Consider the following 25,834-nt stretch of genomic DNA (forward strand, 5'->3'; position numbering starts at 1 on the left):
TATAAACATTGGAAGGTGTGATGTTCTGACTTGTATTTCTGACTAAACTAAAGTGAATCAGCTGGTGGTGAGGTGTGGAGATCACCATGTGTGGTTTGTCATCACAATGAGAATAAGATAATGACAATAAACATCTACAAATGTGAGAGATTTTAAGGGATTGCATATCTGCCGTGTCCAATTTAAATGCTCTGGCCAAAGCAGAAAACTAATTAAGCCAGTTAATTTGAATAAGTCCAGATTTAAGAAAGAACTGCAATAAAAGTACATCAAATGAAACCTTACATTTGACATATTTAGTTCATATTTTGGAGGACAGATTGGAGCCTCTTGGGCATGATGTTGAGATGTTTTGCATGTCTTTGAGCAGATGATGCTTTTCAGCTGTTATTTCCTGGAGGGTTTTTTTTTGTTGCGCTGCCTTCCGCTTTAACACACTCCCATCATCTTTGATTTAAATCACATTAGGGAACATGCCCGTTCAGATCACAGCTATCCCTGTTTTCTTCTTTAAAGCTCTCATGTGATTGTTGCTGTATCTTTTCATCCAGTATGAGATTTATTTATATAAATCCCACATTTTGCCTTCATGTGCTCCATGTTTCACGGTGAGCTCTATGCACACTCTTTAGCAGACTGGTGCTAGTACCAGTTATGGCAGTGCTAGCTCCTACATGACCATCACAAACTTTATGGTGTGCAAGAACCCTTTGAAAGAACTGGGTTCGAAGTATTGTTTTAATCTGGTTCTAATTTGACCCCTTTAGCTCTTGGCTATTTTTACTTCGGCCTCAAACATCTCCAAATTCTGTCCATAGCAGACCCACAAGTGTAAAGCCAAACTAAACAACGTTAAGCTCTTTGCTCAGGAGACACTTGGCTGAGCTTTCACAAAGAGTAAATCTCTCCGTCCTCAGATAGAGATCTGAGAAATGGCAGGAAATGGTCTTATCAAATCAAAATTTAAAAATAGAGAGCCTCTTCAGAATTATAACACAACAGCACTGAAGCATCCAGTCCAGTCTCACGAGGTCTAGGTGGACCGCTTATCTAAAACCTGCATGAACAAAAAGACTGTTTGCAGCAAACAAAAGAGCTTCAGTCTATACATAAGGAAATCATTAACATTTGGACTAGTCTGTGTGTGTGTGTGTGTGTGTGTGTGTGTGTGTGTGTGTGTGTGTGTGTGTGTGTGTGTGTGTGTGTGTGTGTGTGTGTGTGTGTGTGTGTGTGTGTGTTTTGTTCCATCCTTTGCATGGCTTCATATCACACTGGGAGAGTTTCACAAGCTGACTGTTTCGTCTGTTCGAGTCTTTTATTTAGAAAATTGACCAGAGCCTGTTTCAGTAAGACGGTGTTTGACTGTGGCTTAGATAAACCAAATGGTCGGACTGCAGATAAATCCAATAATCCATCTGTTGCACGAATCAGCTTAATCATTGACTCTTAAGGTGGACTTCCATACGACAAATTCTGAGAATATTAAGAAGAATGGCTGACCAGGCGTATTGAACACCTCTGCTCTGTGTACTGCGGCAGAAAGTGTCTTTGAAAGAATTCAGAGGTAATGAGGAGAAAATTCAGCAAACAGTGTAAGATTAAAAAAAAGGGTTACAACTCAGGTTTTTACAGGAATAAAGAAATAATTATACTGCATGTACATGTTAGTGGTGCGTAAGTAATTTTAAATAATGCATAATTTCCTGGTTATTTAGAAGAAAACAAACAATACTTCACGTTTTTACATCATAAGTATGCTGATTGTTTTAGGGCCTGAGCCGTAATATCGAGTGCTTTAACCTTGCCTAACGTCCAGATATTTTACAGGAAAGCAGACCGTATCTAACTATGGTGTAACTCATTGTAAGTAGTGCGCAATTACCTGGTAATCTTGCAGAAAAACTGTATTTTTCCATCTTACATCAACAGCATACGGAAGCGTAGAGCTGCCACCCAGGCAAAAGAAAAATACAAGTGTATCACGTTATAAGGTGAAAGGTTTATTGTTCTAACAAGATACTTTTCCTGTTTGTACAATATACTATCACGTTCGTACAATATAATATTTATATTGTACGAACGTGATCCTATATTGTACGAACGTGATAATTATGTATATTGTAATAACGTGATATTATGTTGTTCAAACGTGAAAAGTATATTGTACAAACATGATAGTATATTGTACAAACAGGAAAAGTATCTTGTTAGAACAATAAACCTTTCACGTTATAACGTGATACACTTGTATTTTTCTTTTGCCTGGGTGGCAGCTTTACGCTTCCGTAACAGCATGCTATAATTTTTTTACATCGATCTTTAATATTCATTATGTTGATGTGCACGATGGATTTCTATTACTGGCTTGTCCTTTTTTACTTACACTGTTCTTAAAATTATGGCAGTGAGTGTGACGCTTGGCTCTTTTCCATATTATGGTCCACACCTGGAAAAGTACTGAATATGTTAGAAGTTTGCTTAAAATTACTTATGTACTATTTAGGTTTACTTACGGTTTAATTTCTTCTTTACTTCCTGTAAAAATCTTTCTTATTCTAGTGTACCTAACTTCAAGTATTTGTATGTAAATGTAATTACACTGCAATTTTAAATAATGCTAATGCTAATGCTAACATTCCATTCAATTACAGGGAAATTGCCTTGAGTTGCGTGACGTATTATAAAGTGTTACTGTTTCTTTTCCTTGTTAAACAGCTCAATTTACATGATCTATGAGCAAAACTGAAACTGGTCATAGTTTGGATTAGATAACACAAATAGCCACACTTCAGGTTGATGTTTAAAGCCATCTTATTGCACAACACCCTTCAAACCCTGACTGTTGTAAGTGTGACTATAGTACAGCTAACGGGTAAATTAAGACTTTAGCCAGCCGCTCAGCTGTATCCAGGCAGAAAATGTACGTCGAGAACCTGAAGAGGGTACATGGAAAAATCAACAGGATGAAGCTGGCTAATGACTGAATGATACAGTTTAAGAGGACGTTGCTGACACCCTTTCAACAAAATCTGAAACATGTAATAAATGTTTTTGGGGTTTTTTGTAGTAATTCACGAGTCAGGAGGTTTCTCTTTGTTGTTGGGTGTCACTGATTGTCACAGTGTTAACATCATGCCTCAGGCTTAGTTGGCCTGAGGGTAAGGTCTCTCTCTTTTTAAAAAAATTAGTCACCCTTTACCCTGCATGCCGGTCTAAAGCACTTGAAAACATTCCCAGATTTGTAGGATATTTTTAGCAAAACGGGAGCAGAGAGCTGCTTCTGGGAGGCTTTCAAAATACAATGTAATACATCTGCAATGCATCTGGTAGAATCACAAGGGCCTGTTTGAGTGAGTTCAAGCAGCTCTAGCATCTGTGTCGGGCTTACGCTTCCTTCTAAATAAGGTCAGATTAGAGGGAACTTCAATTAGATCAAGTGTACAGTCCATACTTTTCTCACAGTTGCAAACCATGTTGAGTCAGTGTGTCAGTCTAAATTAGTGCACAGCTAAAACGATAGCTTCCTGCGTTTTGGCAGGAAGCTGCAGTTTTGATTCTCACAAAGGTCAACACTGTCCAAAAGCACAAACTGGCCTGTCATTAGGCTGGACAGATTTACTTAACTCTCACTTCTCGTCATTATTAATATAAAAAAGTCCCTAAAGCCCTCGAGGTTTATAGCACTTCTGCAGCCTTGGTGCAGATTTATTTATTTATTTTTAAATTACATAATAAGGCAAAGTACAAGCAGCCATGTATTTACCTCCGGCACTTTAAGGTCTCAACTCAGCTTTCTGCAAGAAAAGAAACTGGATCTTTGCTCAGGCTGTGGTTAAGCCAAGGAGCTTACTTTCTTATTGTAAGTCAAAGCAGCTGAGTTTGCATAGCTTCCACCTCCTGTGGCCTGGGAACTGTTGATTCTTCAATATTTCCGTGTGTGTGTGTATCTGCGCGCGCATGTGGTTGTCAGCTCAAAATCGTGCAGAGTAAATGCGTGCATCCTGAAGGCAAGAGAGCTTTCTTTATACACTCCCTGCCCCCTCCCCCAATATCTGACATTCTTTGGCCTTGTATGGCAGATCAGCATCAGATGCTGCTCCTAAGGAGAAGAATAACGACAGCTCGGTAAGTCTTCTGTGCGCCACCGCCCTCCCCGCAGCGGGTAAAAGAAGCAGCTCAACTTATTCCACAACTGTAGCTAAATATCCAGCCTCCACAGCTGGAAAAGCATGCCGACATCTACACTGGGGACTGTGGTAAACCCTTTGAAAAGTTCTGCATGCTTTCACTGGGATAATACCTGACATGAAGAAATGATAAATGTGCAGAAGAAAGCACAAGTTTAAGCTTTCCTCCTTACTCTCTCGTTGTCTTTCTCTCCCTACAGTATGCTGATGAGTCAGTGTTTCGGGCTTGATTGCGGGCTGTTTTTCCCGGAAATGCCAACATGCGTGTTCATACCCATAGCTGCACAGTCATTATCTCTGCCTGTCCATGTGAAAAACACAGAGATTTTAAACAGGGATCAGTATCACTCATCAACGAGTCTCTTTCACAAAGGTGAAAATCAACATGAACGAAGTGTACCTTGCTGATAACGATTGCCATTTTTACCTGTAATTGCTGCTTTGAGCTTTGAGATGTCAGATGAGGTTCAGTTAGTGCTTTTCACTCAGTCTGGTGCTTTTCAGGAAACGTTTACAGTGATTTTTGAACTGTGACCTGAGTGGATTCAAGAAAAACATACACTATTGAGCCAAAAAATTACAGTGAGGTGTTTGTTATATGCTGTATTTGGTTGCCTCCAAACATGATGCAGGCCAAAAACCTCACCTTTGCTCTCATCTGTCCAAAGAACATTGTTCCAGAAGTCCTATGGTTTGTTCATACAGAGCTTTGCAAAGATAAGCTGTGCTGCCATGTTCTCTTAAGAGGAAATAGGCATCTCCTCGCCACCCTTCTAAACAAGTCATACTTCTTCAGTCTTTTTTCTCACTTAATGATGATTTGGTAATCCAGTGTGTTCAATTAGCGGCTAATAGTTCATACGCACCCTCTTAATTCTTATAGAGCCCTGTGAAAGCTTTCTCTTTTACATTGCTTTTCCTACAAATTCTGCACATTCATGTCCAGATATCAGGATACAGGATGCTACTTTCTTGGAGACAATGATCAAAACAGAGCCTTCGAAATGCTTATTTCTTCAGAAAATTTGTGCACGCAATTTGTTGATTTGGTAGCTTGGTTGAAATGCACAACCCACTATTTTGTTTTATTAATTTGAGTGTGACGGCCCCTGGGCTCTGCGCTGTGGCAGACACACTCGAATTAAGCTACCACATTTTACTTTCTAAGCTCATCTGTGTTCTGCTAGTTTACATGTGACTAATTCTCACCTTGAATATGAATTTTACATTCTAGCGATACATCTTTAAATTAAAAAGAAATAAAGGATTGTTTGAATATTCATGGAAGCCATACCATTTGGAAGCTAACAAATTCACGGGAATTAATCAAGTTTAAATGTTTCCCAGTGGCGTGCACGTGTATGAAAACCTGAAGAGGAAAATTCACTGTTGGAGGGCAGTGAAACACACAAAGGGAAGTCTCTTTCATCTCTAATGGCTGAAGGACGGCGGTGAAATCCAGCAGAGACATAGCCCATTTCTCACTCAGAATTACCTCAGGCCATGGCGGTATCTAAGTGACACCTCACTGCCTGACAGGTTTTCCACTCATCTCATTGACAGCTCCAGCCCCCAGAAGAGTGACTCGCACACGCACATTTTATCGGCAGGGAAGAAATCGATGGCTGTCGCTGACAGCACAGAGCACTTGGCGCTGCATATCAGCTACAGCCATCTTTCACATGTTTAAATGAATCCAGCAGAATGCACGCACTGTATCTTTGATTCACCCTTAATCAGAGCAGCAATTAATTACCCCCCAATTAAATCTGGAGCAATCTGTGTTTAATTCGATAGCAGATCTGAATTAATTACCATCATTGCTTCCCTCTACAGCTGAGGTGAAATGGAATATCTTAATGAAATTCACCCCCCGGTGCACAGGCTGCTCTTCTCAACGCACACAAGAATGTGCAAACGAATGCTCATGCAACAGCAAACATACCATATGCATGCACCTGGTGATTGTGAGCTTATTCAGAGTCTGAATCACTTCTGGACTGAATCAGAGTCAGAGTGGAATTTTATAGGACAGGATGGTGAACAAAGGGGAAAAAATGAAGCAGCAACATCCTGAAGAATCAAGTCAGTTTTTCTCTGTTTTGTAGCCAGTCTTTCATTATTAACACCGTCAGTTATATACATGGTAAGCGTGGTTTAAGAATGGAAGGATTAAACATTTTGAAGGGAGTGCTGTTGTTTTTTTAAATATGCCAGTGCCCCCTTTAACCCTCAGATGGGCATGTACCTGCTTTCTTAAACACACTTCCTAGGTGAATGACTCCTTTTTCCACCAGCTTCTTGTTTATTTTCTAGCCATGTCCTTATGCAGGGTCAGTAAATGACACAATACAGCATGAAGGTCAGTGACCATGTTACAGGAGATATTCTCACTGTGTTTTCCTTCAGCCTCACTCAGACCCAACAATGTTTGAGCACTGCTTTAACAAGGACATATGGAATTTGTGGCTGGGATCATAGAGGGTTGTAGAAGGTACTGATGGAGGCAACAGCCGCCCCTACGTACAATTTTGATCGTGGCTCAAGAGTTGGCAGTTTGTCTTGTAATCGGAAGGTTGCCGGTTCGAGGCGCGGGTCGGACAGTCTCGGTCGTTGTGTCCTTGGGCAAGACACTTCACCCGTTGCCTACTGGTGTTAGTCAGAGGGCCCGGTGGCGCCAGTGTCCGGCAGCCTCACCTCTGTCAGTGCGCCCCAGGGTGGCTGTGGCTACAATGTAGCTGCCATCACCAGTGTGTGGATGACTGAATGTAGTGTAAAGCACTTTGGGGTCCTTAGGGACTAAGTAAAGCGCTATATAAATACAGGCCATTTACCAATTTCTGTAGAAATACAGAGGCTGTGGAGTCACTTTAGACAGGAAAGAATTGTGACTGTACCCTTTCCTGCTGAGGATAAAAGCCAGATATTAGTGTATGTTAGCAGGGTTTTGTTGTTCGGCGAGCCTCAAAATTGCTATAGTCGCTGGAACGGTTCAGGCTTTAACGTTAGTCTAAGCTAAGAAGGAACTTAATTTAAAGTGAAATTATTCAATCATATGGGAACTATTGTTCCCTAAATGTAAAGAAACATGCAGTGTAGTGCTGGGCAGTTAAAACAAGCAAACATTCCTGTGGCGTTTTAGTTTACACTCACAACAATAAAGTCTGCTTAAATAAAAGTTGATTGCAGGCAAGACAGGACAAGTTTATTTATAATAGCACCTTTCAAACACCGCAGTCATTCAAGGAGCTTTACAAGATAAAATGAAAACACAAAAACAAGAAGCACTCCAGGAGCGCAAACCTCCGCCCAGGCAGCTCATTCTTACTTTTGAGGGATAGTATTATTTTTTTCTATATAAATATTATGTAGGAGTAGATAATGAATAAAAGGTACTGATAAATAAATAAGTGGACATAAATAACTTGAGTGTATTATAAAATGTTGTACTACAGTATGTTTCTAACTAACTAGGCACCTCGTGCTCTTTCTCTCGACACATTTTTGGAAAAAAATATGTGAAATCAGGTAAAATGTGACTCGTTATTTGGATGCAAACTATAATGTGACATTTAGAATCCCCATATACCTGCATCATTGCCTAAATGTTGCCAGTACAAACAATACAACATGGTTTTAAATAGCTTTATATAGCATTATTATCACTTTGACCTTCAGAACAGTCTGGTGACCGTGACGGAGAGCTCAGCGGTCAAATGTGATATATGTTAAATCTTTATATGGTGTTTTCCATGTGTTGGTTATACTCACTACACTTGTAAGAGTCATAATTTCAAAGTTATACAACTTTTTTGTTGATTTTCAACCAAAAGCTATTATGTTATTGTTGACCTTAAAGACTGTGTACGTGGATGTGAGCCAACTGTTAATGTAAACATGAGGTATCGTATTTACAGACAGAATAAGGACGTGCATGCAGGCAGAAGCTACCAGAAACACCTGGTGTAGGAAATAAAAGAAGAAAAAAAGGCAGAAATAATAGAAATAACACAGCTCATCTAAAATACACTTCTTGGTGACCATTTGTGTAATTACAGCAACTTTTAACAACATAAAAATGTCTTGCTACAGTGTTACAAGGCTACTTGTTGCCATGTTTTGATTTAGTATTCATTAAGTTTGAATCCTGACTTTGAATAACAATAGACTTGACAAGAATCATATTTGTATTTGCTGTAAACTCATTCCTTCTTTCTATATTATTGTGAGTAAGGTTGAAAAAATTGGCACACGACTCTTTGCATTCCTTTGAAAAACCTGTACATCCTTGTCTCCTAATTAATTAAGGAGCTAAGTAGCACAGAGCTGCTGCTAATCAAATGCACTTGATTATCTGATCATCAGCGAGTGTGGCCATTTCTATTAAAGCAGATGATTTGAGAGTTTTCTCGTTTGGAGCATTCGGGTTCATGCTACATCTACCCGGCAAATTCACCCCAATTTTAGACCACACAATGTTTAGAGAAAACCCAAGAACTACATCTCATACTCCACAGGCTTCAGTTAGCATGCTAAATGTTAAATGTTCAGGACAGTACATTTAGAAAAAGACTGAACAAATATGCCTTGTAGGAAGGGCTGCCAAAAGAAAGTCTGAACATGGCAGCATGTTTTAGGTTTGCAAACAACCACAAAACTTCTAGAATAAGGTCCTTTTGGACAGACGAGACCAAAGAAGCGATATCTGACCCAAACCAAATACAGCATATTAGCACAAAATGATACCAACTGTCGAGCACGGTGGTGTAGGAGGGATGATCTGAGCTTGTTTTACAGTCACAGGGTACCTTACAGTCACTCAGTCAACCACGAACATCTCTGTACACAAACGTGGAGTCAAATGTGAGGCTGTCTTACTGTCAAAGTTTGAGAGAGCTATGCATAAGTGAATGCCTGCAAATTTCAATGAATGGAAGTAATGATTTAACCCTTGTGTTGTCCTCGGGATTCCCATATACTTGTTTGCCATTCACCTAGGGGTCATTTTTGACCCGAGGACAACACAAGGGATGTGGGCCAAAATTCATCCACGGTGATGTGAGAGGCTGATAAGGTCACACAGAAAAGAATGACTTCAAGTTATTTCAGCTAAAGGTAGTCTTACAAGCGACAGGCTATTGAATCAGCTGTTGACACTTCATTTGCCTTTGTTTAGTTGTTGTTGTGCCACTTTTACAGCTCTTTCTTGCGTCATAAATGAATAAAAAATTATAAAATATATGTGTTCAAGGAAAGCAGGTATAAACCAGCATCCACAACAACATTTCATATCAGAAAATCTCAATATGAACTGTGGCTCTAGTATCCTCACCTACTCGTGTACTGTAGTTTTTGATTAACCTTCCAGGCTTCTTTCTTCTTTTTACACATTATCATTTTACAAAGCACAAAGACTGTAAGTAATGGGTTACACACACACATCCCGTTTTTAACCCATGCTAGGTGTGGCATGAGGTGTCTCAGAGTTTGCGGGAAGCATGCCGTGACTAATAGACTGTGACTGTGTCATTGTGGCCATCCGTGAAATAGTGGCTCAACCTGTGGCTGAGACAGGATGAACTGTTGCATAGTAACCAGGATAATTTTATTCAGTGAAAGAAACGTCTTTAAATTCCTGAAGTTTGTGAGTTTCACCGTAAAGGTTCTCGCTTACTGAATACTGACCTCAGGCTTCAGCAACACGCACTAGGTTATTGAAAAAGAGGATTTAGTGTCTGTTTAAAAGCCATGTTGAATCATGCTGTGATTCACAGTTTATTCTTTATTCTATTAGTTTGCTCTGCATCATACAGAACAATACAGTGGTAGGCACAGGACAGGAGTGGTCTGTGCTGGCCGTCCCACAGAACATTTACAGCCTTGGGTGGAGGCGTTTATCACCTAATAAAACTGCACGGATTCCTTTTCAATTAAAGATTAACCTCTGTGTTATCAAAGGCTAATCCCAATACTTGAAGCCTCTAAATCAGGTTATTCTGTGATGCTATTTTTTAGTATGTTTTCTCCAATGGAAAAAATAAAAATGCAGGCGTGACCAAATATTTTTCATAAGGTAATAAAAGCTCCTCGTATAATATTACAAGATCCAGCTGTGGTCACATTAAGGATGTATGACAGAAACAGGAAAGATATTCCGTTTTTAATAAAATGCCAAGACCCATATGGTCCAACCCTGAATAACTATGTTGTGAAACACAGCAGTGCTGTATGCAGCTCAGGGTTTGACTCATCCTGTAATAAAAATACCACATCTGCTTTCTTAAAGCTGCCCGACAACTCTATCTGTGCTTTCTCACCACCACTGTCAAGGGTTGCAGGATTAGGACCCAAATGCAGACTCTGACAGACAGAATAACTAAAAGCGAGTCCTTTATTAAAGCTGGTGAAAAATCCACAGAATACAAAAGTCCACAGGCAAAGGAAACCAGAATTTAAAACAGACAGACCACAGTGGATGGAAAACAGATGCTCTGTCAAGAAGTAAAAGGAAAGAGAGGGCTTAAATACTCTGGCTGACAGAGCTGAAAGTGAGCTTATTAAGAGCTAATTAAGTAAAATGACAAAGGAAGTGAAACTAGACACTAAATACAACTATACAAGGGAACAAGGTTACCTTCACTCAGGGAACACTGGAAGACAAACAGGCAGCATCTAAAGGAATATCATGGAAATCAACTTAAAGCAGCAAAGCTTTAAGTTGAATAAAGAACTCATAAAGACCTCAAACAAGGAAACTACAAATTCAAAACTCCGCATGGCAACAACTGCTTCCTCACTGCAAATGTGTCGATGTACCACCCTCTCATCTATTTAATTCATTTCAGTTATTTTATTTATATACCCCAACAATCAGGTGACCCCCCTCTGAGGGAGCACTTGGTAACAGTGGGAAGAAAAAACTCTCTTTTAACAGGAAGAAATCTCAGGAGCAACCAGGCTCAGAAAAAGAGAGTAAAGAACATCCTTTATATTGTCTGATTTCAAGAGAAACATCATTTGAGAGTTTTATTCAGCAGAACTTGAAAGTAGAGAAAACTCTGTGATTTCTGGGGTCAGAGAGTAAAGCGGTCGGTGGCCATTTTCCCATAAACTTTCACACAATTGTTTTGAAAGCAGAGGAGTTGCCCCCTGCTGGCGATTAGAAAGATTACAGGTTTAAGGCACCTCCACATCACACCCAGAAGTGATGTCGATTTTGTATATATATATATATATATATATATATATATATATATATATATATATATATATATATATATAGCTTCTAAAAATTTTAACTATTACTATTTTTTTTCCTGCTGGCCACAAGATAAAAAAATGATTTTGACTTTTTTTTTTGGTCAATTTACTTAACAAGGATGAAACTTTGTGATGCTTGCTCCACAATCCTCAATCTGAACGGTATAAACAACTCAAGCATAAGAATTATAACTGTATACTTTTATTGTGGGTGTTTGTCAAGGAATGAATGATCACAAGCTGCACTGCTTTGATTGGCACAAATACTGCTGGTGGTGATGCCCACTAAACATAATCATGTTAATCGTTTTTATGACTACAAACTCGAGCAAGTGTCACATCTGCAGCCACATCCGCTTGTTTTGGCGTTTGACTGCACACCTTCACTTTTCCTAGTCACACATTTGCTGCTAACTGTTCATTGCTGCAGTCTAGTTGCACGGCACTTCCCAAATGTCATCTGTCAGTCAAACTAAATGTGTGCACTGTGACATTTTCCTTTCTTTGGATTTTCTTTGGAGAAGGTACGAACTTCTCAAGTCGCTGGATTTTTTTTGTTTTTCTTTGCCTCCGGCACCGATCAAGGCTTATGTTTATCCAGCCTTTTTTGTGTGTTTGCGTTTCCACTTATGATTTTCCTATTTCGTTGCTGTGAATAGCTGCAGAGTTGCAAAGTGATCGCCTTTATTCGCTGCTCCTGAATTCCTTCTTGATATGCAGATATTTCCGCTTCCATTGACAAGTCTCCAGGTTTGGAAGGACAGCAGGTTATGGTGAGAGGTAATGATGTGGAAAGCCGTGCTGGAGGAAGTGGCGAGGGCGAGAGGGGGCCGTGACAGCTGTCACGCAGTAACAAACGCCTCCCTCTGTGAATGGACACTCAGAGATGAGGAGTGGGTGGGGGTGGGTGAGGAGGATGGGGTGGTGTGTGCGTTGGGGTTGGGGTAGGGGGGCTCCTTCACTGCACAGCTGCCACAGACCTGTCACTCAGGATGTTATCTCGCCCCCTCCTCTGGTCTGGATAATGGGCTTCTGGTCAGTGTGGGCATTAGCCACACATCTCTGCAGTGACTCCTGGACACCAGCCATTACTTCTCAGTGATGCCCCTCAAAAGCTGTTTAAGTTACCATGAATCATACTTCCTGAAAGAACTTCTCAGTCCTTACTAACGAGTGAATAATTTATAACCGCACAGTGGTCCATTTGTCTTGACTTTAGGTTCACAAGGACAGCTAATAGTAGACTGACTGAATTCAATCAATACAATCAATGCATGCAGTGGCGCAGTTGCACCCAATTAAATGAAAGTCTTCACAGCAAACCACAGGTCTTTCATCAGCCAGTGGATGGTTCTGAGTAGGTCCAACACTGCCACCCAGTGGTACCACAGGGACAACTGACAGGTTCAATATTTAACTCGATCAGTCAACTTCAAAAGCACATGAGCACACCGTGCACAGCACTAAATATGAGTTTAGTGTGATAATTAGCGCGACATTAAAACCAGCTCACAGCACTGGCCTCGCCGTCACAGCACAGTTCTGCTGGGAAATGTTGGGTCTTGGCGTTACTTTGACACGTACCACGCAGTTCAAATACCTTCATAGCACCGCCACAGAAGTGGCACTCTCCAGCTCCCACCAGTGTGTCCCACCACAAAAACCCAAAGGTGTTTGAAATACTTAGATCCCAATCTTCAGAAGCCAATCTGCAAATTACAGGAGAGCAAAAAACCCACTGCCTGCCTGATGCTGATGCTTTGCTTTACTTGGATATCAAACCTGAGACTTTCCTCACCAGATGTGTTATCTGCAGGAATATTGTTCACTTTGAACTAACCCTTTTTTGAGTTTTGCACGTGCAAGACATCCACGTAACAGTCCAGTCTTTAGATTAACGACTATAGTCAACTCACATGGTAAATAGAAGGAGCTGTGTACACTGACTCTGACTCAAGTCAAATATGTGAATAAGAGCTTTCACAGGGCACTCTGCAGTCATCTAAAATAATAAGTACACCAAATGATTCAGCAGCTTGTGGAACAACATTAGCACCAATAACATGAAGCATTAGTTTTCTGAATGACTTTATTAATATTTTACATCATTGTAGAGGAGTCTCGGCGCACTCTTCTTTACAGTTTTGCTTCTGTTCAGTGATGTTGGTGGAAATTCGTTTATGCACAGCTCTCTACAGGTGCAGCCACTGCAACACTTTCACTCCTTTGAGCTATTCTGCTCTAGATTTGCTGCTGTGCCTGGGATCAGTGTTGTGCTATGTGACCAGTTACTAAAAGATGCTGTTTTTTTTCTCTCCTTTTAATTCAGTGCTCATTTTAAAGTTGAGTCCTTCAACGTGTGGAGGGGTAACAAAATAGGAGAAAAAGTAAACACTTGGTGAAACATCACTTTAGTATCATAACACTAAAAAGCCAAATTTTACTTTCACTAAAGGCCTTCAGCATGATATATATATATATAAAAAAGCCTTTCACAGCGTCCACTCACAAGTAGCAGCAGACATAAATATGTGTTGAAATCTGCACTGCTCAAGAAATTGAAGGAACATTATTTAATCAGAATTTAGCATTAGGTCGGTTAAACTTCTGGGATATTGATCTGGAGCTGCTTTGGTGTTAGTGAAATTATTAACAGGTGCAGAAGAGGGACCACAGTGAGACAACCTCAAAACAGAAATGGTTTCACAGGTGGAGTTTACTGACATTTATTTCTCTCTTCATCTTTTCTGTTTGTTTCTCCAGTTTTGCTTTTGGATAGATTCCTGGACCCTGCAGAGGTTGCACAGCTGGTCCAGCTCCTCCAGGATAGCAAATCAATACGTGCCACTGCCAGAAGGTTTGCTGTGTTTCCAAGCACAGTCTGAAGAACATGGAGGAGATTCCAGGAGACAGTTACTCTAGGAGAGCTGGACAGGGCCATGGAAGGTCTTTAACCCATCAGCAGGACTCGTATCTGCTCCTTTGTGCAAGGACGAACAGGATGAGCCCTGCCAGAGCTACAAAATGACCTCCAGCAGGTCACTGGTGTGAATGTTTCTGACCAAACAATCAAAAAGAGACTTCACGAGGATGGCCTGAGGGCTATCCTCACTGCCCAGCACCGTAGAGCCCAGCTGGCATTTGCAATAGAATACCAGCATCAGCAGGTCCATCACCGCTGTGCTGTGCTTTTCACAGATGAGATCAGGTTCACCCTGAGCACGTGCGACAGACGTGAAGGGGTCTGGAGAAGCCGAAGATAATGTTAGAACATCACGGTTCATTGTTGGGTCAGAGAGACACACAGACCTCTGAAGGTTACGATGAACTAGTCCGCTGGATCATTTTTTCACTTTAAATTCAGCCCTCTCTCAGTTGATCACTTCCATTCCCATCAAATGATGTGGCATCTTTTGTTCCTAGCACAATATCCATATCAGAATAGTTGTCCAGCGTGATTCCCCCCCAAAAGAGATCTGATGTGTTTACAAAGTGTTCCTTTAATAATTTTGAGCAAACAACATTTTAAAGAAAGCTGATATACTGTGTAATGTTTAAATAAAACAATAGTGAGGTTATTCACAACTCTTTCACACAATATATAACTGGAAAAAAGTGAAAAAACTGGGACATTATATTCGACAAGGGCTCAATGATGCTCTTGTTTTTAAAGTAGGTTTATCAGTTGTTCCCTGATTTCAGCTGCTCTTGAAGTCCTCCGTTTTTGATATTGTTCACATCATAATGTGACAAATATATATGAATAATGACAGGTTTGCACTGCAATCCAGATTAGCACCTGAGGTCGTGCTGTTCAGAATGCCCGAGGGCCTGAAGATCACAGCTGTTAGTTAAATGTTCAGCCTCGTCTCTTGCATACAGAGACGGCTCTGTTTAAAGGTTGGATTACAAATATCATCAGTGTAGGAAGATAATCAGACCTCATGTGGATTCGTGCTCTTTTCCCCTATATAGCCTGCTTAACAGTGAACGACAGAATCATTTGGAATCGGGGGGAATTCTCCCACACCTTGTAGAGAGCCTTGATCTCTACCGCCATCTGCTGGGAGTAGACAAGAATGCAAGCATCAGCTTTGTTTTAAGCCTGTGTACCTCTTGCCTTACCTTTCCCGATTCTGTGGTAATATAATGGACAGTTTCAGCTCCTCCTCTCAATGCCCAGTTGTGCAACGAGGGGCAGCCCAAAGTACATTTGCAATTTCCATTTCTGCTGAATAGTTTACATTAGCAACCTTTTCACACAAGCAACTCCCAAAATGTCCTTGGAAAGCAAACACCTGTTGGTCACAGCGTGGAAGTGTGATCTTTTCCAGTTGGGCCGAGGCCACCGGTTGATGTCAATTAAGCCCCGCTCTGCCGGGACATTTACATAAGGCTCTGGAGAGCAGCACAGAGCATGGTTTGTTTCCCGTTTTGGCAGCAGCCGTTTCCTAGGAACACACAGGCCTGTTTTCAGCACCTTCAGGAGCTTTGTGTTTGACAAGCAGCATAAAAAAAGGGCCTAATCCCAGCGGTTTATATTTAGTACAGTTGTCTCATTACAAGTCTGAATCACGGGGTTGTTTGCTTGACATATTGCCAATTTTAGTTTGAATTAATGCTGGAATGAGTAAGAAAGGTGAACTTGGCCCTGAGAGCAACCCCCTCGGTGTTTTGGATGGGCTGCTGTTGCTAAACGGCAGTTGTTTTAGTGAGGTGAATGGCCCCGAGCCTGTGACGCAGAAGTACTTATGAGTAGACACTATTTAGGGAGGGGAGAAAAGCATGCCTCTAACACGGCGGTTTTGTGACATAAGCCATCATCACAATTATGATGTTACGAGTAAAAGCGAGGCGTGAGATGACACCGTGAAACTTACTACGTGACATATTTCGCCCTGTTGAGGAATATCAAAGATCTGGTTTGGCAAGTGCTTCCACCTTGGCCAGGAGAAGAGAAGAGATTCAGTTTCATGTTTGATCTTTCATCAAGGGTAAAAAGATCACTCGAAAATATTTATTGGTTTCTTCAATAACAAATGGTTCCCGAAGGCTCGTGCAGAGAGATCGCCTGGAAAATGATCATTTAAAGCCCCATTATGTCCATTTGGGCCAAACATACAAAGACAATGCTGTGATATCATCCTGTGGTGAACATGTTGGTAAACCTTTTATTGCCTCATAACTTCAGCTCGTTATGCACTCTCCTTTGAGCTCTGTTTTGGTCTCCTCCAGTTCCTAAAGAGCATGTCTGGTTGCTGCTAGCAGTTTTGGGAACTACTGCGAGGTCACTTGGAACTATTTACTTCAAAGACATTTTGTTTTGTTTTTTCCAGTTTCCAGCTAATAGATGATGAAATAACTGGTAAGTGGTTGATAATGCAATTCCACTTCTTGTTTTTGTCTCACTTTCTTGTAATCACTTTTCACAGCCTTGATGTATCTTAGCACGTGGCGGCACGGCGGTGCTGTGGTTAGCACTGTTACCTCACAGTTTGAATCCACCATCAGGACGGCAGCCTTTCTGTCTGGAGACTGCCTTGGCTCTCCCTGGGTACTCCAGCTTCTCACTACAGTCCAGAGACATGCAGTTAGTGGGGTTAGATTAACTGGCGTTTCTAATTTGGCTGTAGGGGTAAAATGTTGTTTTTGTGTGTTAGCCCAGCGACACCCTGCCTCTTTATGATGCTGAACTGGATAAACAGAATGAAATGGGTGGACTGACATTTCTCTGCTGTATGGAGGACCCCTATATTTCCATAGTTTTGACCACTTAACCTATACTTGGGTCTAGACCAATCACAGTAAGGCTACATCACCTTGAGTTCCTTTGGCTCTAAGTGTGGAGTCCTTGTTCTAACTCTCTGCAGTTAGTGTACACTTTGATAATCAAAACTTTGCCACTGCTGCAGATGAAATGCAGATGTCATGAGTACAAAGAGAGAAATAAAACAGGAAGCAAAACCAAAACAACAGGATGAAGGACACAAAAACGTCCTGCAGAGTGGAGACTACACTATGTTCACTGATTGCTACAAGCAGCACCTTTCAAATAGCACAAATAGTTTGAACCTCTGCTAATATGAAATATTATGTTTCGATTTTAAAGCTCTAAAAAGTTTATATCTCAGGACTCTTTTTTATCTGCTTTTCTGCCCTGAAGTAGCTACAAACCTTCTAATACAGCTGCATCTTTTCAGAATATATCTATCTAGTTTGAAGCTACATATTTAGAATCCAGAGCAATGTGCCAGAGCAGGGAGACGTATATCAATCAGTCCCGCTTTAAACTAAAAATGATTTAGGCCATCTTTCAGGCCTCTTTCAGAAAATAACTGACCTTTGTCCCAGCAGAATAACATGCTCCAAATTAATTGCTTAGGGAAGATAAATTGGTATGGGGCGATATTATAATGCACCCACTGGGAGCTCCAAAATAGGCTTCCTCGCAGTGGGATCCACTCTGGCCAAGAGGAGGTGGAGAAATATCCCAGGGCACAGTCCAGGCAGGATATAAAAAAACCAGAAGAAAAATAAATTGAAAAAGCTAATTTTATGTACTGACCCAACTGAAATAATGTGAGAGGGTTACTTGAAGCCACCCCCAGCTAGCTTTTCTGCCCTGTATGTTCTTATGTTCAGAACGTGGCCGTGTTTTCCCCACATTTCAGTCTATTCACTTACTCACACTTGGCTTTACAAGTGAGGATGTACAGGATGAAATGAGGGGACACAAATAAAACAAATGATATAAGCTTTCAGATGCTCCCTTATTCACAGGGGGTCACCACAGCGGGTAGCTCCGCATGTTTGATTTGGCAGATTCTCACGCCAGATGACCTTTCTGACACAACTGGGAGGAAGATCCAAGAATCTGCTTAATATCATGTTTTCTATTTTAATTATATGTACTTTCCCCAGTAAACATTCACTGGCCATTTCATTAGGTATACCTATTCAACTTCTTGTTATTGCAAATCTCCAATCAGCCCATTACAAAGCAAATCAAGTCATGTAGAGATGGTCAAGAGAAGCTGCTGAAGTTCAAACGAGTATCAGAATGCTGATTTAAGTGACTTTGAGCGTGCCATGTTTGTTGGTAACAGATGGGCTGGTGTGAGTATTTCAGGAACTGCTGATCTGGTGGGATTTTCCCACACAAACATCTCTAGAGTTTGCAGAGAATAATCAAAAAATATCCCATGAGCAGCAGTTTTCTGGGTGAAAATAACAACAATAACTCAAATAAGCAGCCAAACCACGCAGAAGAGCATCTCATAATGCACAACATGTCCAGCCTTTAAGCACATGGCCTACAGCAGCAGAAGACCACATACTGCTCCTGTCAGCTAAGAACAGGAAACTCGGGCTACAACTCGCGCAGACACATCAAAATTGGACATGAAAAGATTGAAACATGGTTGCCTGGTTTGATGAGTCTTGATGATGTCAGGGATATTTTCTTCGACCACTTTGGGCCCCTTTCTAGGGCTAGGCATCACTTAAACACCACAGCCTACCTGTGTATTACTGTTGACCATGTCTATCTCTATATGACCACGCTGTACTCATCTTTTTATACCTGCTTCCAGCAAGTTAATGCACCATATCTCAAAACTTAGGTTATCCCAAACTGGTCTCTTGAACCTGACAATGAGTTCACAGCTCCACAGTCACCAGATTTCTGCTAAAGCAATCAAATAAAGCTCCTGTGGGAGATGGACATCATGGATGTGTGCTGTCACATTATGCTATCACATCAATATGGAGCAAAATCTTAAGGAATGTTTCCAACACATTATTGAATCTACATCACAAAGATTTAAGGCAGTTGTAAAGTCAAAAGGAGGTCCAATCCAGTACTAGCAACCTAATACTTACACACCTAATGAATTAGTACATATTGGGATAGGGTGCAAAGCTGTATGGAACAAAAACATGATGACACAATACAATTAAATGCTAAACTTTCTTTTCTACATAATAACTGTCAAAGAGTTAAATGATAGAATCCATCAGTAGGGTCTTTTGTCCCCTTGGGTAACTTTTTTCATTATGCATGTAACTGAATCCATTGTGCATTTTAGAAATATCAATTATTGCAATTTTAAAGCTGCTTTGATCAGTGTTTTTACATTGTTGCTGTATTTTTTCCCTCTCTCTGTGCCCTTAATACTTATTTTCAGCAGCACGCAGCTATTTACACTGAAACGTCTGACAAACTCACTCTACCTACCCAGCACCACACAGCAGCCTGACAAAGTTAGGTAGTGAATGCAATCCATTAAAACATCATTTATTTATTTTGCTCCAGTCACAGACTACACCAAAGAGGAGTCAGTGTAGTCTTGTTGCTCTCTGATTTAAACTCTTATTGATCTGGATACAAGAGGCAAAGCAAAAAAAGATCCTATATATCCTGTCTGTGGTTAAATTATTTGTTATTTAAGTACAGCTTACACACTGTTTACTATCCTAGAATAACAGATAATCAGTTGCCGTTTGACCCTGATGTTAAACTGGAACTCTTTTGGCTTGTCAAGTGGCCAAACCAGGTGAGATGAACTGGAAAGGTTGGAATTCATAGTTTGTTTTGTCTATGATGACACACAATAAAAAATACACAGAACATATACTTACGTCTGCCCATTAAAGCAGAGAATTTCCAGATGAGGAAGGAACGTGGATTCTAGGGATTTCACAACCATGTTTTGTTTAGTACATCAAAAAGGTAGTATGCACAGTATGAAGTATATTTTTATGATGAGTTTCAGTGTGTTTTCAATAGAAGAGGTTCAGGTAATAGAGTTACATTTTTAGTTTTGATTTTTTTTTTTTCAGTTCCTTGTTGAAGAGCTGAGCGTAAAAGTGAAGTTCTTGATTTCCCGGTAGTGTTCAAAAGTCTCAGGCAACCACTAATTCTTGGTTTTACTTGGAAAATGGAAAAACATGTGCAAAAACATTAATTAGACATAAATGTGCAGACCTACATATAATTAGAGTAAATAGGGCAAAAACAATCTTTCAGCTTCAGCCAGCATCTGCTATATGGTCACTAATATTCTTCAACATAACCTGAACTCTCTTAGATACACTTTCTTGTTCATATTTTTAATCTTTAGGAATAGTTCTACAGGCTTCTTGAAGAACTTTTAAAGTTTTTCTTTGGATTTTGGCTTCCTTTTTTTCTATTCTCTGTCAAGATGATCCCACACTGCTTCAGTAATGTTGGGGTCTGGGCTCTGGGGAGGCCAGTCCATGACTGATAGTATTCTATTGTGTGTGTTTTTTTATCCATTTCTGATGAGGCTTCAATAAACTGATCAATTGCATTAAAATAAATAAATTGGGTGGTTATTACATTTACAAGAGTCTAACTTAATTAAATTAATTAAGTCACCTACGATCTGCATGAAATTCAACAACTCAATTTATTGTTATTGAGATGACGTGATAAAATGCCATAAGAGTGGTTAGTTGCCTGGACACGTGAAATTCACAAGATCACACGAGATTTCAAACCACAGGAAAATCAGCTCGTGGTGCGGTGGTTATCTCTGTTACCTGACAGCAAGAAGGGCCTGAGCATCAGGTAGTATGAATAGTATGCATAGTAGGCCCCCAACCTGATGCACCATCAAGCCGGGGCCTTTCTGTGTGGAGTTTGCATGTTCTCCCTGTGTTTGAGTGGGTTCTCTCCTTGTACTCCAGCTTTCTTCTGTTTCTTCAGTTTGGATTCGGGAGACAGACACTATCTCTACTTTTAAGATTCGGCTTAAAACTTTCCTTTTTGCTAAAGCACATAGTTAGTTCTGGACCAGGTGACCCTGAATCCTCCCTTAGTTATGCTGCAATAGACGTAGGCTGCTGAGTTTTTCCTTTCCAGTCTCCTTTCTCACTCACTATGTGTTAATAGACCTCTCTGCATTGAATCATATCTGTTATTAACCTCTGTCTCTCTTCCACAGCATGTCTTTATCCTGTCTTCCTTCTCTCACCCCAACCGGTCGCAGCAGATGGCCCCGCCCCTCCCTGAGCCTGGTTCTGCTGGAGGTTTCTTCCTGTTAAAAGGGAGTTTTTCCTTCCCACTGTCGCCAAAGTGCTTGCTCATAGGGGGTCATATGATTGTTGGGTTTTTCTCTGTATCTATTATTGTACGATCTACTGTACAATATAAAGCGACTTTTGTTGTGACTTGGCGCTATATAAATAAAATTGAATTGAATTCTGCAGTCCAAAGGCAGATAGTGGGGTTAGGTCAGACTTTAGAGGTGTAGGTGTACCCTGCCTCTCAGCCCATGACATCCCCCCATAACCCTGATAAAGATAGGAGATGGAGTGACAACTATGTGAAAGTTGTTATAAATTAAACATTTATGTTAGACTTAACTCTTTAAATCAACTCTTTATATGAACTTCAAATAATCATGGAAAAGATTAATAAATGGTTTTCTATCAGCATTTTTGTTGGACTAATGTAATTTGCATGGGTTGGATCACCTCAGTTAAATTAACTAGTAAATAAGTTGAATCATCATTAATTCATTAATTAAGTTGGTCCAACTCCAAGTACATTAAGTATCAGGTGCATGCCGTGGGTCCTATGTGGTTGCTGGATTTCTTCCTATTAGTTAAGGATTTCTTAAGGCATACGGATTCTGCACAGTACTTCACGTTCATATGCTCATCTATGGCCACAAGTTCTGGACAGGGACCAAAAGAATGTAAGCAGCAGAAATGAGCTTCCTCTGGGCTCTTCTGTAGAAACGGGGTGAAGAGTTTGGTCCTTCTGAAGGCAATCAGAGTAGAACGACTACTTCTTCGCATCAGAAAGAGCCAGCTGAGGTGGTTCAAGCATCTGGACACCTTAGAGGCCAAGGACAGAGTCAAAAAAATATGTGAGAAGTTGATGAGAAAACAAACTTCCTTGTAAAGCAGATGAAGGGATATTAATTTTTGCAAACTCTCCCCAATAAATGTCATTACTCCCAATAAATGTACTTACAATTATTGAGTACAATCAAACATTTGGTGACAGATATTCTTAAAAGTTGGCAGCAGTGTGTTCAGTGTTTTGTTTTTTAATTTTTCACTCATTTGAGTTTTTCAAATACTTTTGCATAAAGCTTACAGGCTTAGTTATAACATGTAAATGAACTTTATCCCCAGTCAATACAAATTATGGTTCGGTAAATGAAACATATAACAGGCTTGCTCAAACAACCTGAGAGCCCTGTAGTCAGATGTTTTATGCAAATCATATGGAAATATATCAGAGAGACATAAACTGTCCCAGGAATGAGTCAGAGATAACGCCGCATACACACTCAATCTCTGCGTCCCTCTCTGTCTCTGGCACAAAACACCACACAGACACACCCCCCACCCCCACCCACCCACCCACCCACCCACCCACCAAATGAAACAGCTTTCTCATGCTAAATTCCCATAGTCACAAAGCAGACTCTCTTGGGATACATACATACAGTGTGCATGACTGCTTTCAAAGTCCACTGGAGACAAAACGTCATGTTGATTGAGTGTTAATCCATTATTACAAGGCCAAATCCCTGCTCCTTTAGAGACATGTAAAAAAACACTGATTATTTCCAGGTTTGCCTATTTTTAGATAAGTGAATTGAAGCCGCAGAGAGCTCAGGGTCAAAGTGCGCATACTTGCTTGCAGTCTGGAATTCCAACATAATTTTTTCCATTACCCAGAGCGCAGAAGGAGGGGCTTTTGGCCGGCGCGTAGAACTTCTTTATCAGCAACGGGCAAAACACACGCACACAAATTTTTATTAACCCCTCCTTACATTCTCCCCTTGGGGTAAACCTGCCTGGAGCTAACGTGGTGTAGTATTTACTGACCCTCATGGAACACATTACCTGTGCTGTTATCTTTGTGCACACAGATCTCCACACATATTTGTTCTGTTATTTTTATGCCCATTTCTACTCGTTGACTAGCTGTGAGAAAACTGCTGCAAACTTTAGCAGAAATAGTCCGATAGAGCATGATGACAACTGGCTCTTTCATGTATTAGCAGAAATACTTTTGAAGGGACGGTCTTCTGAAAGATGCTCCATGGCTTACTGGTTAACATATTCCCCTTACATGTGAAAGATCCCTGATTAAATATACAGGGAGGAGATGTAAACCCAGACTTAAGGAGTCACAAGCTAGCGTAACCAAGCGCCAGTCCCAGGCCCACACAAATGGGAGGGTTGCAGTGGGAAGGCCATCTGGTGTAAAATGTAATGATCCCTTGGGAAATAAGAGAGCAGCTGAAAGTACCGTCACTTTTTTCACAACATAATTTAGTCCCTTACAACCCACTAAAGAAAGAAATTTAAGTGTTGTGGCTACAGTGAGTCTACTATAAAAACATTTATTGGTAGAAATGGAGCCTCTGGTGCTACAAGTCTGACTCTGCAAATGTATGAGATTTCCCTCAGCCTTTACATCTCTCCGGCTCCTGGGAACAAAATGAGCCTGCTCTTTGCATGTGCAGTGTGTTAGCAACAGCAGATGCTGGTTTGTGACCTGAGTACAGTTTGTATTTTGTTTACTCTTGTCCTTTCATGCATTTAAAATGAAAGTGACGTTCATATTTCCACACTTTGGAAGTTAGAATGAGGAAGGTAGCAACACTTACCAGCTTTTGAGGGTTTTGGGTTTTGTTTTTTTTTTGCTACTCTTGAATTTAATAATAAAACTGAATCCTTAGTGTAATGGAATTATGGGGGGGGGGGGGAGCCTTTCAACTATAAACAGTATAAAGCATGGACGTACTTACTGTTGTCATCCACTTGTCACCATCTTGGTTTTAAAAAGCTGGATGTGCCAAAAAGGGCTAGGTCTGACTGTGAAACCCGCTCACTCACTGGCTAACAATCACAAATCGTTACCGATGATCATACCGTGGATAATTCTCGTTTAACAAGGAGGATTATACGTGGCTGATACCATAAACTGAGCAGGAAAGTGTTCATCGAGGTCAAGTTAGGAAGCCATTTTCCCATATATCTCTGTGGAGGTTCCTCAAATGATGCCACATGCACACTCCTCGACTCACTAGGGAAAAATATGTAAGTCCCAAAGGGTTGGCGAATGGTTGCTGGAGATTTTGGTGTTGCTGGGTGAAATCAGTCGCAAAGATGGTGCATCAAAAACCTTCACGTGTTTGTGTTGTTCCTTAGCAGACTGCTGTGGTTGCTGCAACTACTTGTTAACCATTATACCAAAACATGAAAAAGTGCAAGTCAACATCTTTGATGCTACTATGGGCAACTTTGGCAATCTGTTAGCAATCAAAGCAATCATAAGGAGGTTTCTGCCAACCTGTTGGGAAATACACATTTTTTTTCCTCACATTTTCCTTTCTTTCCTCAGTGGTTTCCAGATGGTTGTGGACCAATCTCCAGCCCTTTAACGTGTCAAAAATGGCAGACAAGTTAACATTATGTGATTAACAGTTATGTGATTGCAAAACCTCAATAGGATTGGTCGTTTTTTTTGGAACTACTGCTATCGCCAACCAGAGAAGTGGCCACTTCTGCATTGGAATTTATTTTTCCAGCCTGAAAGCTATGTCCATCTGTCTATAATTGTGATGCATCAATGCTAGCATGTTCTGGCTGGCTAGTATGTCAGTGGTGACCTCACAGGCTAATGTAATTTGCTAGTTCCACAAAAATCAAAAAGCTTCTTATAGCATTGGCCTAATTTGTCATATCATAATAAACCTGCTTAGCTCTGCTTGTAGGAAGATTTTCACTTAATTTTCTTGTTCTACAGCTTTCTACCTTGGTTTGTCTCCTTTTTTCTTTTTTTTCTACCTATTAAGGGAGCCACTAACTTTTTTAAAAAAAAAGCTTTGTGTTCTTTAAGGCTTCCCCTGATAAAAAAACTATTAACTTTCAGTCAACCAAGCCCAGCATTACGTCTTCTAAACACATACTGGAGAAAAAATGTGAACTTTATGATAAACATTAGCCAGTCAGACTGTGAATGTTCCAGCAGTCGACATAGTTTAAATGCCCAAAATGCTACTTAGCTGTCTGCAGTAGTGTGGTTATATTTTTGTGCAAAAGTTCGGATTGTTTTCAAGGGTGCTCTGAGCCATTATTTTTAATTAAAGCCGTGTGAACACACACACACACACACACACACACACACACACACACACACACACACACACACACACACACACACACACACACACACACACACACACACACACACTTCAGAATACGCACACACACAATAATACTGGTACTAATTTCTTCCTTTTGAATGTTATCATTATCCTTCTGTGTGTCTGAATGACTGATTATGGTTATTTTGTGGCATATCATGTTCACGAATACAGAACATGGCGAGA

At 40.5% G+C, this 25,834-nt stretch overlaps 1 protein-coding gene across 1 annotated transcript in view; it reads left to right on the top strand.

Annotated features, from left to right (window-relative positions):
- The window catches only part of pwwp2b (PWWP domain containing 2B), a 47,172-nt gene extending 26,427 nt beyond the window's left edge, over positions 1-20,745 (top strand). Inside the window, exon 4 of the mRNA XM_080868568.1 lies at positions 14,211-20,745. Coding sequence (XP_080724694.1) covers positions 14,211-14,226 — 16 coding nt within the window. The 3' untranslated portion in view covers positions 14,227-20,745. The remainder of the gene's footprint in view (positions 1-14,210) is intronic.
- The last annotated feature ends 5,089 nt before the right edge of the window (positions 20,746-25,834 follow it).

The sequence above is a fragment of the Rhamphochromis sp. 'chilingali' genome (genome assembly GCF_963969265.1).
Source record: "Rhamphochromis sp. 'chilingali' genome assembly, chromosome: 20".
NCBI lineage: Eukaryota > Metazoa > Chordata > Actinopteri > Cichliformes > Cichlidae > Rhamphochromis > Rhamphochromis sp. 'chilingali'.